This window comes from Coturnix japonica, chromosome 8 (assembly GCF_001577835.2).
Source record: "Coturnix japonica isolate 7356 chromosome 8, Coturnix japonica 2.1, whole genome shotgun sequence".
NCBI lineage: Eukaryota > Metazoa > Chordata > Aves > Galliformes > Phasianidae > Coturnix > Coturnix japonica.
The window spans coordinates 6,049,530-6,066,467 of NC_029523.1; the positions used below are offsets into that span (position 1 = coordinate 6,049,530).

General features: G+C 52.2%; 1 protein-coding gene across 1 annotated transcript; it reads left to right on the forward strand.

The window, feature by feature from the left end:
- Window positions 1-3,577: 3,577 nt before the first annotated feature.
- RGSL1 (regulator of G protein signaling like 1) lies at window positions 3,578-15,803 on the forward strand. Its single transcript, XM_015869753.2, has 22 exons — window positions 3,578-3,677; window positions 3,896-3,978; window positions 4,235-4,309; window positions 4,706-4,835; window positions 5,315-5,419; window positions 5,544-5,705; window positions 5,858-6,798; window positions 7,304-7,366; window positions 8,896-9,127; window positions 9,587-9,775; window positions 10,041-10,146; window positions 10,345-10,538; window positions 10,940-11,057; window positions 11,373-11,469; window positions 11,767-11,896; window positions 12,293-12,464; window positions 12,935-13,073; window positions 13,660-13,784; window positions 13,949-14,052; window positions 15,048-15,143; window positions 15,231-15,277; window positions 15,657-15,803. Exons 1-22 carry the CDS (start codon window positions 3,620-3,622, stop codon window positions 15,717-15,719), a joined length of 3,429 nt encoding a protein of 1,142 aa, XP_015725239.1. The 5' UTR covers window positions 3,578-3,619; the 3' UTR covers window positions 15,720-15,803.
- Window positions 15,804-16,938: the final 1,135 nt, after the last annotated feature.

Sequence of the window (16,938 nt, forward strand, 5' to 3'; positions counted from 1 at the left end):
TGGATGGGGCACCCACAGCTCAGGCAGCACTGCCAGCACTTCACCATTTCTTTTCTTAAAATGTAAGCATCACACAGGGAGGAGGAATGGTCCATCATGCTGTGATGGAGTAGATCCTAGGGTGAGAGGCCCAGCCCCTAACACAGCTGAGAGGAAGGTGAGAAGAGCATCTCTCCCTGTGCCCACCAGCCAAGGCGTTCTCATTTCAGCCCTATCACTTGAAACCAGTCTGTGAAATGGCTGCTCACAGCGTGGTGCCACACAGGGCACAACCAAAATGGACCCAAGGGATGAGAGCTTGGTGTCTGACGGCCAGCTGGGACCTGCTCACACATGACCACTACTGCATCACCCCCAGAGGGGCTCATGGGGCCAAAGCCCTTCACCCATGGGTTAGCAAACCCAAGGCCTTAGCAAGATGAGCGGCTGTTTAATTAATTAATTACCACTCTGCCCTCAAACGATGGTCACCCAGTGAGGACAGGGAGCTCAGCACGGCGCCAGGGGACTGACCTTGCGCGGGCAGTGGTGGCCAAGCGGTGTCCCCAGGAGTGCAGTGGGAGGCTGCCCACCCGATAAGCGAGCAAACATTGCAGGCTCCGCAGCATGCTGCCTTTGAAGGTGCTGCCAGGGTCAGGGGTGGCTGAGGGGTGGTGACCGGAGGGCGTGCAAAGCCGATGGTGACCTGGGCTGCACAGAACAGCGGCGTAGGAAAGCAAATTAATAAAAACGTGTGGAGGCACGTGCAAAAAAGAAAGTCCCTCCCCAAGCAGCTCCCTCCCCTTCCGCATCCCCCACCAGCCCACCTCTTTGCTTTTGAAAGCCCAGCACCCACCTGGCTGCACTGCAGCAAGCAGGGACACCGCCGCCAAGCACGTGCTCTTCCTTCAAGCGTGGCCAGGGGAAGCTGGAAGATGAGAGCAGGGCAGGCAGGGCGGGGGATTTGAGACCCAGAAATGGTTTGGCTCTGCTCGCTCTGTACAAGGGTGGAGAATATCCCAGGGAGCGCTCAGCGCATGCCTTTCCCTTGCAGTTGGAAATTGGTCACAGTGTGTATTGGCAATATTTTTTTCAACCCCTTTGCCTGCTTTCTTCTTTTTCTTTTCCTTTTCTTTTTTTTCTTAGCACTGTTCATGCTGCTAAGTGCGCTCCCTGCCAGGTCAGGGCCACGTTAAGTGCGGCTGGCAGATTAATCTCAGCCTAATACACATCACAGCTTTATTAAGGAGCGTGGAAAATCTCCTGAGTGCATTCAGTGGCGAGATCAAGGCCTGACACTGCACACTGTGCAAGGCACTGCAGTATTGTCTGCATGCCTTCCTTTACAGCTGGATCACACCCCCCAGCCCCAGCTGTGCTCCACTTGGACATATGCAGGATTACGGGTGATGCTGCTGGAGAAGGAGCAAGGAAATGCAAAGCTTGCTACAGGGGCAGCGTGTCCATAGCAAATCCCAAGCAAGGGAACCACAGGCAGATGGCAATAGGCTGAGAAATACTTCTAATTAACATCAGGAAACACCAGAGGTGTCCTCGTTGAGCAAACAAGTCTTGGGCACCCAGGAGAACGAGCATGAAAATTGCATTAGGAAAAATAGGCTAATGTATTCAAGGCTAAGGCTAAAGTGCCGCACCCAAGACCTCATATAATTAATTGTGAGATGCTACGAGCCCAGAAGGATCCCACCATTGTTAATGTGGTCTTCAAGGTATCCTAAACAATTTATATCAGAGCAGCCTGAGGGTGTGCAGGGAAAAAAATCCAGCAGTGTCCATGCATAGAATACTCATGTCAGGCTTGTGAAGCCTGGGCACTGCAGGGATGTGTGCTACCAAAAGCACAGAAGAGATGTGTGTGGTTGCCCTGCTTGTGCAGGGTGGGTGGATGTGGGAGGCTGTGAGCCCATGTGGGTACTGCAGGTGTCCAGGTTCTGGCCACCCTGTAGCCACACTGCCTTGGACTTTGGTGTTCTGGTGGGGCAAGGACCCGAGCCCTGTGCTCCAGGCACATCCCCCAGGCACCGTGTGTGGGGCTGCCAGAGGGCAGAGGTGGCCCCAGGTCTGCTGAGGGTGGGCTGCTCCCAGGAGCGATGCTGACGCAGTTAGTGTTGCAACCCTGCCCGTATCTTTGCGCAAAGAGTGTGGCCACCCCAAATCCCTCTGTGAGCCCCCTCCTACCCTTTTAAATCTGGCAGGTCTGCTCAGTCTCAGCTTACATGAGCCCCTTTTGAAAGGGGCCTTCGCAGCAAGGCAGATGGGGCAGCTGTGCACCAGCCAGCTGTGCTGAGAGGAGCTCTGTCCTGCCCAAACACCACCTCACCTCGGGTAAAGGCTTTATGGAATCAGTCCCGTGCATTTCCATGGTAACCGTACCGACCTGTTCCAGCTCACAGCCTTGATCCTCTCCTGGCAGGGCTGGCTTGGCCCTGCTGAGGTCAGCCCGGAGCCATGCTGACATGAGCAGAGCTCCACCAGAGCTCTGAGGATCTCACTGCACACTTGTGTGCAGACCAACTGGCACCTGGTATGAGCAAAGTCGCTCACGGCTCAGCCTTCCCGGCATCATTTGGGACTGACTTCGGGAACAACGAGCAGCTGATGTGCCCCCAGCTCTGGTGTGTTCCCTGCCCAGCGGCTGTGCTCAACCCTATCCCAAAGCCAGCACCCTTTCCAGTGCACACACAGCTCTGGAAGTGTGCAAATAAACGCTCTGGGTCGGTGCCCCCAGCGTCCTCACACAGTCAACCCTCTCAACACATCACTGCTCAGCTATAAAACCAGCGGTGCCTCCTTACCCGTCACGCTGGGGGCAGAGGGACAGAAGCAGCAAGGAGCCATCCCTGCGCTGGGGACAGTGTCGCATTGCTGGTTTGACAGCGCCATCTGGTGAGGTGACCTGGCTACTGGGAACTGGTCCCAGAAAGATGGGCCAGACTCACTTCTCTTCCCCGAGGGTACCAGCATCCCACGAGCTGGTCTCCACCAAGGCGAGCCCAATAGGGATCAGCCCTGCTGTAGGCAACCTGGGCTGGGGCACCGATGGCCTCAGCACAGCCAAGGCCAGCCTTTCTCCACTCCTCTGCTAAGTTAACGTGATGCTAGAGCTGTCAGGGTTTCCCCTCCACTGCCTGCTACTACCCACCCAGGCTGCATTTGATTTGGCACTTCTTTCCTCCTCCTCCCAGGAGGTCTCCAAAGGTGAGAATCAGTCCCAACTGGGAACCAAGGGCTGCTCTGCTGAGGGCAACCATAGTGGAGTCTCCCATGAGACATCAGTCACCACGTGCATGAATGCCCTGACACCAACCATGGCAACAAGGTTCTACCAAGAGCCTGGTTTGAAGGCAAGAAGCTGACCCAAATGGGAAGATGGGAAGGTCTCCATTTCAGGACTCAAAGCCAGAGCTACAGGAAAGTGGGGAGAACACTGCAGTCCCCAAGAGCTCTCCACGTCCCTGCAGTTCAGGGGGGGACAAGTGTGTCACAAGCAGCCCAGTAATCTAGAACACATCCTAGGGACACAGCAACACGATGGCCACTAGTGAGTGACCTTTGCTGGAGCAAAGCACACTCTGAAGGGGAAAAGCAGTGCTAGGCTTTATAAACCTGGGTTGTCCCAATGACACAGCCATGCCTTGGTGCTGGTAAGCATTTCCGAGGGCATCCAACATCAGCAGGTGCTTTAATTCCACTCCAGATCTTTCAGAACCAAGTACAAATTCAAGAGACAGATTCTGGGCAGGTGCAGTAGGACCTCAGTGCACCAAATCCCAACTGTCAGTGCACCAAATCCCAATTATCCTGAGCTGTCCTGACTGTTCTTGCTTCTCTTTCACTTTACAATCCATCTTTCAACAACACAAAGGCCAGGTAACTTTCTCTTCTCCCCTTGCAGCAACCATAGCTTCCACGGACATTGAGCTGCTGCTGAGAGATGAAGTTTTTGTTGACTTCTTCAACACGTTTCTGAACCTTCCTGTAAGTCTGCTCCTCACCACAAAGCCCAGGGATCATTCTGAGCCTTTTGGGCTCCTCATTAGAGGAAAACCTCAGACTACACTGTGCTTAGGCTGTCAGGGCAGGGAAAGCTGAGGACCTCGGCATGGAGGAGGCAGTGAGGTCTGACAAGATGATGCCTGCTCTGTAGTGGGAACAAACTAGGACGGCCAGGCTCTGGGCATCCCCACTACCCACCCTCCATCACCTCAAGATCTCCCCATTCCTTTTGATGCAGGTTTTTGGCCAGACACCCATTTTCAGCAGCAGCACGAGGCAATGGGACCTCTGGCCAGAGCTACCGAGCCACCTGGTAAGAAAACATCCCCTGTGAGGACAAAGAAAGGGGAAAGGAAGGGCACTGGGCAGGGATGGAGTCGGTTCCTCATTTCTAAGGCTGCTCCCTCCCCCATGTTCATGCAGTCAGGGGCGTGATTTCAAACCCAGGCTTCATTTTGCCTTTAAGGCCCAGCAGGAGCAGAAATAATGGGAAATCAGGGCTCCAGGAAAGGATGCAGATGGGGAGGAGAGGCATAAGGGACACAGGCAGCATGAGCATCCCTCCCCCTTCTTCCTGCATATGGCGATGGCTCACACCATTCTCCAGCAACCCCCCTAGCATGGGCCCATTACTCACCCTAATCCCCATGTAAGAGCCAGCTCCTTGCTCACTGCTTCATTCTCTTCTTGGGCATGGGGTGTAATGCAGGATCCCAGCCCCCCAGCTCTGCTGGCCTGGTTGGGAAAGCATCGGCTGCCTCACTTCTGCAAATCTAGCCTGTGCCTCCTCCTCGTCCTCTGTCAGAAGCTCCTGGGTTTCATTCGCTCAGAGGAAGCAGGTGAGTCATTGCTGCACTAGCAGGGCTTCCTCTTGCCTGTTGCCTGGTTAAAAAGGCATTGCACACTCTGTTTTGGGGCTGTGTTATGGCTCCTCATTCAGTGCATCCAATGCTGGGAAACTCATAAAATCATCCAGGCTGGAAAATACTTCCAAGATAATCAAGTCCAACCATCAACCTGACCTAAGGAATCCCATCACTAACCCATGTCCCTTAGTGCCATAGTATACCCTGCAAACACACAAAGCACATCCGTACATTACACCCTGCTCTGTCTCAAAGGCACCAACTTTGGACTGCACTGATCGCATCCATACAATCCCCCTCATTCCAGCCTGTTGTTTTGCCCATCTGTGAATCAACGTGAGGGCTGGCTGCTGGGAAGCTCTAGCAGCTGGGATGCAGATCTTCATTGTGGAAAAATAAGGCATTTATCAAGGCTTGTGCCCTGATGCCATGCTCTGCTCTCTCTCCAACAGCAAGGCTGCTGAACTGGAGGAGTGCAGACCAGTGGCTGCTGGAGAAATGCATCAGTGGGAGCCAGGGCATGTGGCGCTTCCGAGCCTTCACCCAAGGAATGGCAGGTGGGCATGGAGTGCTCCGCAGCCCCTCCACATCTTCACAGCTCTTTTAATCACAGGCTGCTCCGCTCCCCAGCAAGGCTTTTAATATCACCTCCATCAAGTCATTCTCTTGTCTGATCCGAAGGGGAAGAATTGACCGACTTCTGGCTCATCACTGAGAGGCTGATGGAGCTCGATGAGTCAGATGCAGTGCAGAAGAACCTCTATCTGTCCTTGGTCCAAAGGCTGAAGGCCGCCCACCTGTATGAAGGCTCCAGCATCCTTAACCTCTGCAGCACCACTGCCCGTAAGTGGGATGGGAGATGGTGGCCTGTTCCTGGCTGCTCCCAGGAACAGATGGGATTCCAGCAGCAGCTTTGTTTGGCTGGGAATCCCTTGTGGCAGCATCAGGTCTGGTTGGAGCCATCTTCACATCATCACCCCCTGCATCCATTTCAGGGTCATCGCGGATAATCACACACGTTAGGTCTATAGGCACCCGGAGGGAGATCCTGAGCAAAATGCAGCAACAGGCCCTCTTTATCCTTCAGAGTTACTGGCTCCCTAAATTCTTCATTCAGTGCAAGAGGAGCATGGAGAAAGAAAAATCCTGCTGGCCTTTGCTGCAGGAATATCGGGAGCGGTTGGCACAGGACCACTTGCCGGAGCCCTCAGGCATTTCAGATGGCCTTCCCCCAATGAGAATTAATAGGAACCAACATTCACCAGAACCCTACTGCAGCAGAGAGGCCAAAGAGAAGATCTGGGATCTTCTCAAGGAGGGAAGAGACGCTCAAGAAATGATGATGCAACCAAAAAGGCAAATTAAGCCAGTTGGGAGCATGAAGAGATTGCAACAAGGTAAAAGTAGTTCAGGACGGCTGCTGACAAATCCGGAACGTACTGCAAATGCTGCCATTGGAAGCCGAGGAGGAGCAAAAAGACTTAGGCCCCCAAAAAAACAAGTCATTCGCCTGGAAGACCTCTGTGAAGAGAAGGTCCTCTCCAGCCTACGTTCCTCTACACCCCTGGCCAAGATTCCGTCTCTTAAAAGGCCAGCCAACACCTTACGGTACCTCCCCTGGGTCCTCAGTGCTGACAGCTACGCAGGACGGCCCTTCAGGACCTTCTTGATCTGCCAGGACCACACTGCTGAGGCTCGTCTCCTGGACCTATGGCATGACCTGGATGAATCCCTGCCTGTGGTGCTGGACCACAGCAGAGAAAACAGCTTCTCCCTGCGCCATTTCCTCATGGAGAGGATCTGCGAGTCCTACCTGGTGGAAAACACCATCCAGGAGCTTCCTATGGAGAAGAGGATCCTCCACAGCCTGCGGAACCACCTGGCTTCTGCAGAATTCACCCCCTGGATATTCAGGACCCAAAAAGAGATTTGCAAGGTAGAGATTGGCAGCAGTCAGGCTGTGGGGTACAGCTGGGCCTACGCAGCCCAGCCTGGTGCAAGGGTACATTCAACAGAGAGATATTTGGAAGATGAAGGTGAACAGGGAGCAGGGAGGGCAAAACTCACAGTCATAAGTCAGTTTGGGCTGGAATAAGTGGGCCTATATGCAGCAGACTGGCAGAGAGAAGCATCCCCATGGATCTGCTGGGCTGAGGAGCAGAGATGAGCATCTCCATGGGCCTGCTGGCCAAGGAGCAGAGATGAGCAGCCACTGAGCAGCTGGTGGCCTCAGCTGTCAGATGGAGCTCACAGGATGGCAGCCATCCTTCCACATCTGAGTCACTGCTTCCAGCACAATATGATTGAAGCACATCATGTACAGCCCACAGCAAAACTGTCCTTGGGTGTCTCAATACTGTCACTGTGACCTCAGGGTACAGTAGAGGTACTGGCTGCTGATGGGACACACTGAGGACACCCTACCTTTTCTCCTCTTTCAGGTCCTCTGCACCTACTATGAGAAATTTCTGGCTCATGATGACAAGACATTCCTCGAGTTCATGGTAAAGGGGATACATGGGGGTCGTGGGCATCTTTACAGGGTTTATAAGTGGTGATGTACATGGGAGAATGAGGGGAGAGGGAGGGAGGAAAGCTCAGCACTAGCTGCAATGATCCAACATCCCATAGGTCAGCCCCTGAGCCATAACCCATCCCAGAAATGGAGAGATCTAAATGCAGGGCAGGTGCATGCAAAGCCAGCAGCAGGCAGCAAGCTGGGCAAACCACTTCTGGGAATTAATTATCCCCCCTTTTCCCTGCCTGGAGCAAATACTGCTCTTAATCTGACTCATGGGCAGACACACATTCATATGGCCTTGTCTCAGCACAAGCTCATGGCCAGCATGCTGGGGGAGGAGGGCGTGCAGTGTTTTGGCCTCTGATTCAACTGCACTCAAGTTTTCCATGTGTTTTTGGTTATTTTTTTCTTCCTTCTTTTTCCTTTCCCCCCCACTGTGTAAAGCAGTCATCTAAAGAAGAGTTACACAAGCAAACCATCTTCCCGGCAGCAGAAATCCTACTAATGAATCATACTTCTCAGTGCCCCGAACACTACCCTAACTCCAGAAAGTCTCCTCACAAACAGGAACCCCAGAACATCCCTCATGTTGGGTCCCTTGCATGACTCGCACAGGAATTTTTGCTCATGTCTTCAGGCTGACCATTAGGATAGTGATGTAAAAGATTGAGCAGCTGGGCCCAGCACTGATTAGGAGGGGCTGACAGGGACAGTGCCCCAAAGCCCCAGCACTGCAGCCAGTGAGAGCCAAGCTCTTATGGAGCAGTCAGTTGGCAGCTGTCAGCTCCTGGCTCTGCTCATTAAATGCTTTTGGTTGTAAGTTAATTAGCTGCCCATGTTTCTAAGCATCCCTTGTCAAGGAAATTACCACTCAGAGCAAATGCTTGGTCTGGAAGTGCAATTAGCACTTGGGCAGGTGTCGGGGCCATGCTCTCAGCAGGCACCATCCCCTAAGCCAAACTCATCAGGGGCTCTCTCTGCACTGATGTCAAAGGAGCAGCTCGGGGCTTAGCAGGGCTATTTTTGGTGCTTGCTCTCAGCAGCACGCAGCTCTGTTAGCAGACAGTCTCTCTGTCCCTGCTCACTGGTGGTGAACGGCCAAAACCTGCACGAGGGTCTCAGTGGGGACAGTGGGTGGCACTACTGGGACATCAGCCAGAGCTGGCACCAGGAACAGCAGACAGGGAGCTCACCTGTGTCCATGACACCCTCGTGGCTGTTTTCATTCCTCATGGCTGGATGGTGGCCTCTTCAGGAAAGCAGCTGCCCTTGTCTGATAAGCCACTGTTTGGATGCAGCTGCAGGCAGATGTGAGCCAGCTTTAGGAAGAGTATGGACAGGTCTGAGTCTCATGCTGAGCTTTGTGCTCAGGTTTCTTCCAGAGGTTAAATTTGGATGTGTTTGTAAACAGCAAAAATATGCTGCTAGCCTGCTGGGTGCATTGCAGGAGCAACTCCTCAGATGGAGTGTAATAGGATGCTCTGTGCCATCACCCCCTGCTCTCCTTGTCAGTCTTCACAGAGTGATGTCCCGGTGCCCAAGGTACAAGGACGTCGTCTTGGGAAAGACAAATATTTCCTTCTGTCCGAACGGATAAATGAGTCCTTGAAGCTGAGCCAGGCCTTGCATGAGACAAGGTACTTGGAAGACATCTCCCCTGAGCACTGGCAATCCTTTGGCACTCAACACCTCCAAAAAATGGGCATTCTCCAGGTGGAGGTGGAAGCTCCTATGAGCAAAACCGGTAAGAGAAGGCTTTGAATTTCTGCTGTGATTCAGGGTGGCTCAGGCTGATACAGCACATTTTGTGTCTGTACTGACCAAAGACTGTCACTGTGTGGGTTGGGACAGGGTATCTGCAGGCCACAAGCCGTAATCCAAGCTTTAACAGTGAGCTCTGGGTCAAATTCACTCTTGTCAAGTACTAGAGGCATAAAATTGCTTGTCCCTGCACTGGCTTGGGTCACTAGGCTGTAACAAAGAGACCAAAATGCAAAGGCAGGGATGGTCATTGTCATCCCACTGCCACACCTTGACCTCTTGGGTAGCTTGGGGCCCTGAGAAACATAGCACCATGGGTGGATCACAGGAAGAAGAGAGAGAAGGGAAAAGGAAAGGCAAAAAGTGATAAGGCAGCACTCAGTAAGTGCTGGAGGACAATCATAGCCTGCAAGAGCTGGATCTGTTCCTTCTTTTCTACCAGCTGCAGACTCTGAGAAGATGACATCAAGAGAGTCAGCTGTTAAGAAACAGTCACTGTCTGCAAGTAGCTGCAGCAAGGATGAGGAGCTTTCGTCTCCCAAAAGCCCACCACCTGATGAGTCCAAACCGAGCAGACTAGAAGAAGAAGGAGAAAGCAGCATCAGTGAAGCATCTCCAGAAGGAGAGAAAGGTACATCCACCCTTGGAAGGCATGTGTTTAGGGGTGTTAATCCAGCCAGCATGGGTGGGAGTGGGAGATTTCCTCTGAGGAGTTGAAGCCATGTGAAGGGCTCCTACAGTATCCGTTATCTCCTGAGCTGAGCTCATCCTGCCAAAGTCAGCAGGGCAGTTCTGGAGACAGTTCAGGCTTCTTTGTGGTTCTCTGACCTGAGGACAGCTGTGATGGACTATAGCTGTTACTCGAGGAAGGGGCCAGCTCTGTTCCGTCCCCACAGATGCTGAACCTGAGAAGAAAAAGAAGAAGGCTTCTAGGAGAAGAACCGGATCAAGTATCAAGAAGCCCATCAGTGTTGTAGTAGAGAAGCCAACGAGAAGACCCAGGTTTGACAACTTGCAGCACAAAGCTTTGCTTCCTTCAACATCACTCCTTGCTTTGTCATGGAGATGACACATGAATGTCCACATAGAGTCCCACCTCCTGGAGATACTCCAGACAAGGGTCCTGACAGCTCCACCTCGAGATATAAATTGCAAATCCCTGCTTGCTCCCATCTCTGTCTCCCTGTCTCTTCCCTGCAGGCACTTTGTGAAGGTTCTGCACAGCCCTGCCCACCTGCAGTACTTCAGGCAGTTCCTTGAGGAGCGCGGTGCAGCTGAACCACTGCATTTCTGGATGGCCGTGGAGAAGCTGGCTGCAGAGACCAGCACCAAGACAAGGAACGTCCTCGTTAACAGCATTGTCAGAAATTATTTCCAAGGTGAAATCCCAGCTGGTAGGCACCCTCCAGCCCTGTACTTCAAAGGCTTCTTTTCCTTGATGCAGGTGAAGATTTTAGATCCTCTTGCAGGGTCCTGCCAGTTCTCCTTTCTCTGCCCAGTGTCTGTTGAGGTCTTCCACTACCATTTGTATCTGTAGGAAGGTGGTCTACTTCTTTAGCAGGACCTCTTGACCAAGACCTCTGATGTTCTTGGAGTCAGAGCTCCACTCCTAAAGCATGCAATTAGCACAGTAGAGAAAAGATATCAAATTCAGCAACCAAAATTCAATCAAATTCAGCTGATGGGGTAGGAGGAGGTGGGACAGGATGCCACTTGCTGATGTGAGGGTGGGAAGGGTTGTCATGGTGGCTGAGGTGGCTGCTGGTGACAGGAAGCAACTGCATGTCTCTTCCAGAGGAACAGCTGGATTGCAGCTCTTCTATCATCAAGGAAATAAGTGAGGCTGAAACAGTCACCCCCTTCATGCTGATGACAGCACAGATCTTTGTCCAGAAAGCAATGGAAAAACGATGGTGAGGACCTGGCTTAGATGGGTTCCTAAGTTCAATCACGAACACCCTTTCCTCGGCAAAAGGCAACAACTGCTACAAATGTATTTCTCTATGAACCATCAACACCCCAACTAGACCTTCACTCCAGCCCTACATCTGCTGATGTCATTAACCGTGCAAGGGGAGGGCTCCAGTTCCCATCCCTTTCTCCATCCTCCTCACCCCATGAGAACCCAACCACAGGACTATCCATCTCAGCTGCTCCTCATCCTACCCACCCACCCCTTGCCCACACATCTGGCTGTTCCTGATGCTCTCTGGTCTCCCATCTGGCAGGTTTCAAGAATACCAAGACCTCTTTCCCCCCTGTGACACATACAAGTCCGACTTTTGTTTGCGGTACAGGAGGGGGAACTTCAAGACAGACAACCTGGTAAGGAAAGACCTTCTGCTTGCTTGCTGTGGGTGTTGTCTAAGAGGAGATGCTGTGTGTTAAGCAGTGCTCAAAGAAATAGGGTGAGGCAGGTTAGAGCTGGAGGAGAGTTTAAGTTCTGTTCTCACAGGCTCTGGAGTCCTGATTTAGATAGTGGCAAGTAGCCAAGCAATTCAGACTATCACCTATGGCCTCCAGGGAAATGCAGAAACACCAGAAACGATGGCTGGGTCATTCCCAGCCTTGGCTCTTCATGGCTGTACCACCAGCTGATGTGCACTGTGCTGCCCTCTGCAGCGGTGGGCATGGTTTGCCATCCAGAACATCGTCAGGAGCATCTGCAAGTTCCATCGGGAGATGAACAACAACCAGCGCCGTATGGAGTTTGAGGACTTTCTCCGGAGGGAACTAGACAACGAGGACGAAAGTATGGCTAGACTCCTGAAGGCACAAAATGGGCCTGTCTCTTTTAGCTAAGAAGCTCTGGAGGTGGACAGTTAGGCTGGCCCCCTTGGCCACTAATCCTAGTGCTCCCAGACCCTGCACACTGGCACAGAGAAGCCACAGGGATATCAGTGGTGGGGTAAGGAGATGAGGTGCAGAAGCAACATGGCCCTACCTACGGCAGGGAGGTTGGAACTTCCCTTCCAACCCAAGCCATTCTATGATTCTAAGGTAGAAAAACCCTACAAAGCTCCTGTATATGGTAAAGGGAAGCACAGGGGAGGTGAAAGAGGGGGGTATATCTCAGCATCAGATGCTCACCTACCCTCAAGCAAATGCTATGAGAAGCAAGACACAACATCTCTTACCCCTCTCACAGACCTGCCCATCACCTCGATGCAAAGCAACGGCACCTCATGTTCCCAAGCATCCTCTGTCAAGGCCCCTTGGGACAAGGACGTGGTGCTGGTGAGGCGAGAGATGTTTAACAACCAGCTCATCACTGTCAACTTCCTTGTTGACGACCTCCGCTTTTACCTGGAGATCGACAAGTAAGCTCCACCAGTGCTCAGGTACCTCTAGTCTCCTTTTCTCAGGCCCAAAACCATCCTGGGAGCAGTCCACACCCCTCAGTAAGGGATAAAGCCTGATGCATGGGTTCCTTTGCTGCCATCCTAAAGCTCCCCTCAGCAAGGCTGCTGGACACCACACTGCAGCGTGAGATGCAACCAAAGTCTCACTCTATAGTTGTCTGCATCTAATCTGCTTGTGGTTACCTGCTCCTAGAGATCCCAAAACCACTGCCCAGAGAGGTGGTGCTGCCCTTTCCCTGCAGTCAGCCAAGGTCAGGCTGGACAGGGCTCTGAGCTGTAGTGGACTCTGTTCACTGCAGGGCAGTTGGATCAGATGGCCTTTAATGATCCCTTCCAGCTCAAACAGCTCTAGGATTCTATGATTCCATGCCTGCCTAACCTACCAGGGCACTTGTCTCAGAGTGACACTCAGACACATGCTTTTGCAGGTTTTCCAAGCTGGCTGATTCAGCTGAAGCACTGGCAGCCCGCAACGTGTGCACCAAGTACGAATTTGACTTTCTCAAAAAGAAAACTGCCATCATCAGCAAGCTCTTCCTGAACTCTGATATTCCCCCCAAACTGCGGGTGAGATGCTGGGTCCCACCCAGGAAGCCTGTAGGCTGTTCATTGCTCAAGACCATGACAGCTATGAGCAGATATAGGAAGAAAGAAACCAGAGGGGGGTGGATCTGCTCCAAGAATGCTCTGAAGCTTCAGAATGCACTCTGGAGCTTGGGAACCATCCTTGGGCTCCATGGGAACTGATCTATCACCAGGCCCACGCTAGCACTTGATCTGTACCTGCTAAGAACAAGCACATAGACATGGAGATGGTGAAATCCCCTCTCTGCTGGAAGGATGATAGAGCTGAAACACCAGGATGTGCGTTGCACTCCACCAAATCAGTCGTTTCAGTCTCCAAAGGTCAATGTCATCGGCATGTCCTCCACACACCCACCTACCTCTTCCCCTGCAGTAGGGATGGTTCTGTCTATCTCCTGTTTAGAAAGCATTTTTCATGGAAATCCAGATTATTCAGCCCTTATGTCCAGGACAGAAATAGTATAACATCATAGGCACAGCCTGCAGTGTGCGGTGGGGTTAGGGAGAGAGACGTGCCTCTAGGGCCCACCAAACTGCTTTGGTTAAACGAGCTCCCTTTTTTGCTCAGGTGAACATCACTGAGAATGAGAGAGATTTAATTTGGAGTATGTCTTCCAAGGGGCTACTGAACCGGCTCCTCTACCACAAAGCCAAGGTGACCATCATCCCCATCCTGATTCACTTCTGGAAGAGGTACGAAGCCCTTCTCTCTGGGTGGCAGAGAGCACACAGATGCCTCTGCTTCTTCCAGCCACCTGGCTCCTCTGGCACAATGTAAATGAAGACATGACACTGCCCAGGAGCTCAGCTGAAGATATCCGCACAGAGGTTTGTTGTCATTGGTGTTCCTCATGCAGGTTCTGCAACTGGAGGGTGATGAAGAGCTTCCGAACCTACTCAATGGAAAGGAAACCACCAACCTTTGTGACCAGTTCTGAACCATCTGAGATCTACAGCCCAGGTAAGATGAAAACCTGTCCCCCACTCCACATTTACCCTCCCCATTATTACTGCACAGAAGTCTCCAGATCTGGGTTTTTGGTGTCCCACAGTGTTCATGGACCCCCAGATCCCCAGTGATGGTTCCCCTTAGAAGAGCCAACTCCCTCCCATGCAGGGCACATGGCATGCTCCACTAATAGACACAGCTCCATGGGGCTGGAAAATATGGTATGGAGCTGTGGTGTTTCTGTTCATCATGGGGGAGTTGGACTACATGGCCTTTAAAGGTCCCTTCCAACTCTAAGGATTCTATGATCTCTAGGGAAAAGTTTTTCACTCCCCTCATCCTCTTACTTAGTTTCAATATACTAAATAATGCTCAGCTGGGAAGAAAAAAGAGAAACCCAACAAAGAAAGTGCTTCTAAGCCCTGTCACTCAGCCTGACAACCTGGCTCCTCGACTGAATATTCATTTGGAAATTACCTAATTGATTTTTTGATTAAAGAGGAAACCAAAATAGGCACGTACTAATCTTGCTTTGACGGCCGGGTGGGTGTCTCGCAGCACAGCGTTCCGTTCCCGGTAATTCATCACTGTCAGGCTTTGAGGCTCAGCTCGGCACGGCTGGGAGGTGCGGGGGGTGTGAGCAGGCAGGAGCCGGAGCTGCGGGTTCATCAGCTGGGCTGTGGTTGTGGCCATCTCGCAGCCTGTCACCAGGCGTCACTGTGGCACTGCCGAGCCTCGCTCCGCGGAGCTCAGGGCGGTGATGCTCTCGGGGAGGCCGCCCGGAGCTCGCCGTGCTCGTGTCCGCTGCTCATCTCCTTGCAAGGCAGAGCAGGGCGAGCCACCTCCTCCCTGCAAACGAGGAGGTGTGCAGAGCTCACATCTTTGTGCAAGCAAGTGCTCAATGTCACCGCTTCCCCTTCATCTCCCATGCTCTGTAGGAGCCGAAGTGGAGGACACATCCTGCTGTTCCCTCTCCACTTACTGCTCCCTCTCTTCTCCCTCACCAGGCAATAACGCCGTCATCCTGTTCTCACTCCTGCGAGGGATCCAGGTCCTGCTGCCCCGGTCTCATAAGAAGAAAGAATTAGAGGAGGAACACGAGGGTGAGCTTGGTGCCAAAAGGTTGCAAGGATAGGAGTATAGATTTAGGGCTCACTGACTCACTGTGATGGGTTCTGTGCTTTCCACAGAGTCAAAAAATGCTGAAACATCATCCAGCGGGTCCAGCTCAGAGGAGGTAGGTGGCTGCAAGGCACCTCAGGCTCCACCAGCACACAGAGTGGGACAGCCTGCTGGGAGGGATGCTGGGTAGCTGTGCAGGACGCTGCTGGCCCCACATCCTCCAGGATAGGGTCAGACAGTCACGAGCCATCTCCTTTTGCAGCCCTTCATGAGTTTATACCACAGATACCAGCATATCCACGTCACTGAAGTGACTGATGCTGTCTCTGGGTGGGCTGTTTCTGGCCCCAGCTCTCTGCAGTCTTTCCCAGTAACACACTCAAAAGACCTGCAGTGGCTGCACTTCTCCCTGCTCTAAGCACATCCCCCACTTGTACATTTCACCCATGCATCCACCATCAGCCACTGATGCAGTGTTTCTCCCCTCCCCACAGGATGAAGAGTCAGAAGACGAGTCAGAAGAAGAGACATCCCAGCAAAACGATGGAGATGTGTAAGGAAGCTGAACAGCCAGGGCATGCTGCATGGCCTGTGCTTAACTTGCAACAAGGCTGAAAAATAAAGCAACTCACAGCATTCTCCATCCTCCTCTAAGTTACAAGTGATGTGTTAGCAGGAACATGCCACTCAGGTGTACCTACCCAAAGAGATCCCCATTTTCCAATCAGAGTCAGCTCATGCTGAATTTAGGCCTGTTTGCTTTTGTGTTTTTCCCCTTTTAAAACAACCAAATCCCCCCAAACACCTTCATTTTCCTTTTTAAAAAGCAAGGGAGTACAGCTGTGCTGAGCCACCAGGAAGCTGCAGAAATCCGGTGTACTTTGGACATCACCTCATGAAGCAAAGAGCAGAACCTTTAGCACACATTGCTGCTCACAGCTCCCTCCCCGTGCAAACTCCACTGTGTACCTTTACAGCTATTTTCAGCTACATTTTAACCCTCAAATCCTAGAAGCCGCAGCCTGGAAACAGCACAGGTGTATTTAAGGCAGGAGATGACGTTTCTTATTTGTCCATTAGGATTAACAACACTTGGCAGGATCAAACAAACCCAAAGTCCAACGTTTTCGTACATGAGTCTTCTCAGGAGCTGCAGCAGCTTCTTACAACCAGCTTCTCAACACTGCCCTTGTGCTGCAAGCTGGATTTGCCTCAGGCTTCCAGCCCCAAAATGCATTGCCCTTAAGTCACAGCACACAAATAGTGAGCCATGCATGCATCAGTGCCCAGAGCAGCAGCTCAGACACTAGCACGGTGCAAGCACTGCAGTGGCAAGTGCTCAGAGCCATTGGATGAGTGCACAGCATGCTGCAAGTTGGGAAGGTGCAGAGATCTGGCTGCACTTTGTATTGGAGAAGGCAGCTCGCAGCCAGGCTCAAAATAACAGATGTGCCTGGATTTTGTGTGTACACACACACACCAAGATGCACAGCAATCAGGCTCACGCACAGCACTGCCTGCTGGTTTGCAAACACGTAAAGATATCAGCACACACAGCTAAGCAGATGCATGGGGCCCAGTGATGCATTTTGACAGTCACTCCCTTGTAGAAGTGATGGGTCAAACACACCCACTCTAAATCCTGCATGTACACAGGAGCACGCAAGCACTGATTCATCTTTGCACATCAACTCAGCCATGAAATCCTCACCCCATGAATGCAAAGCAACAATTAGTCCTCCATACAGCCCATCTCCCAAGGGGTGTTATGCACCC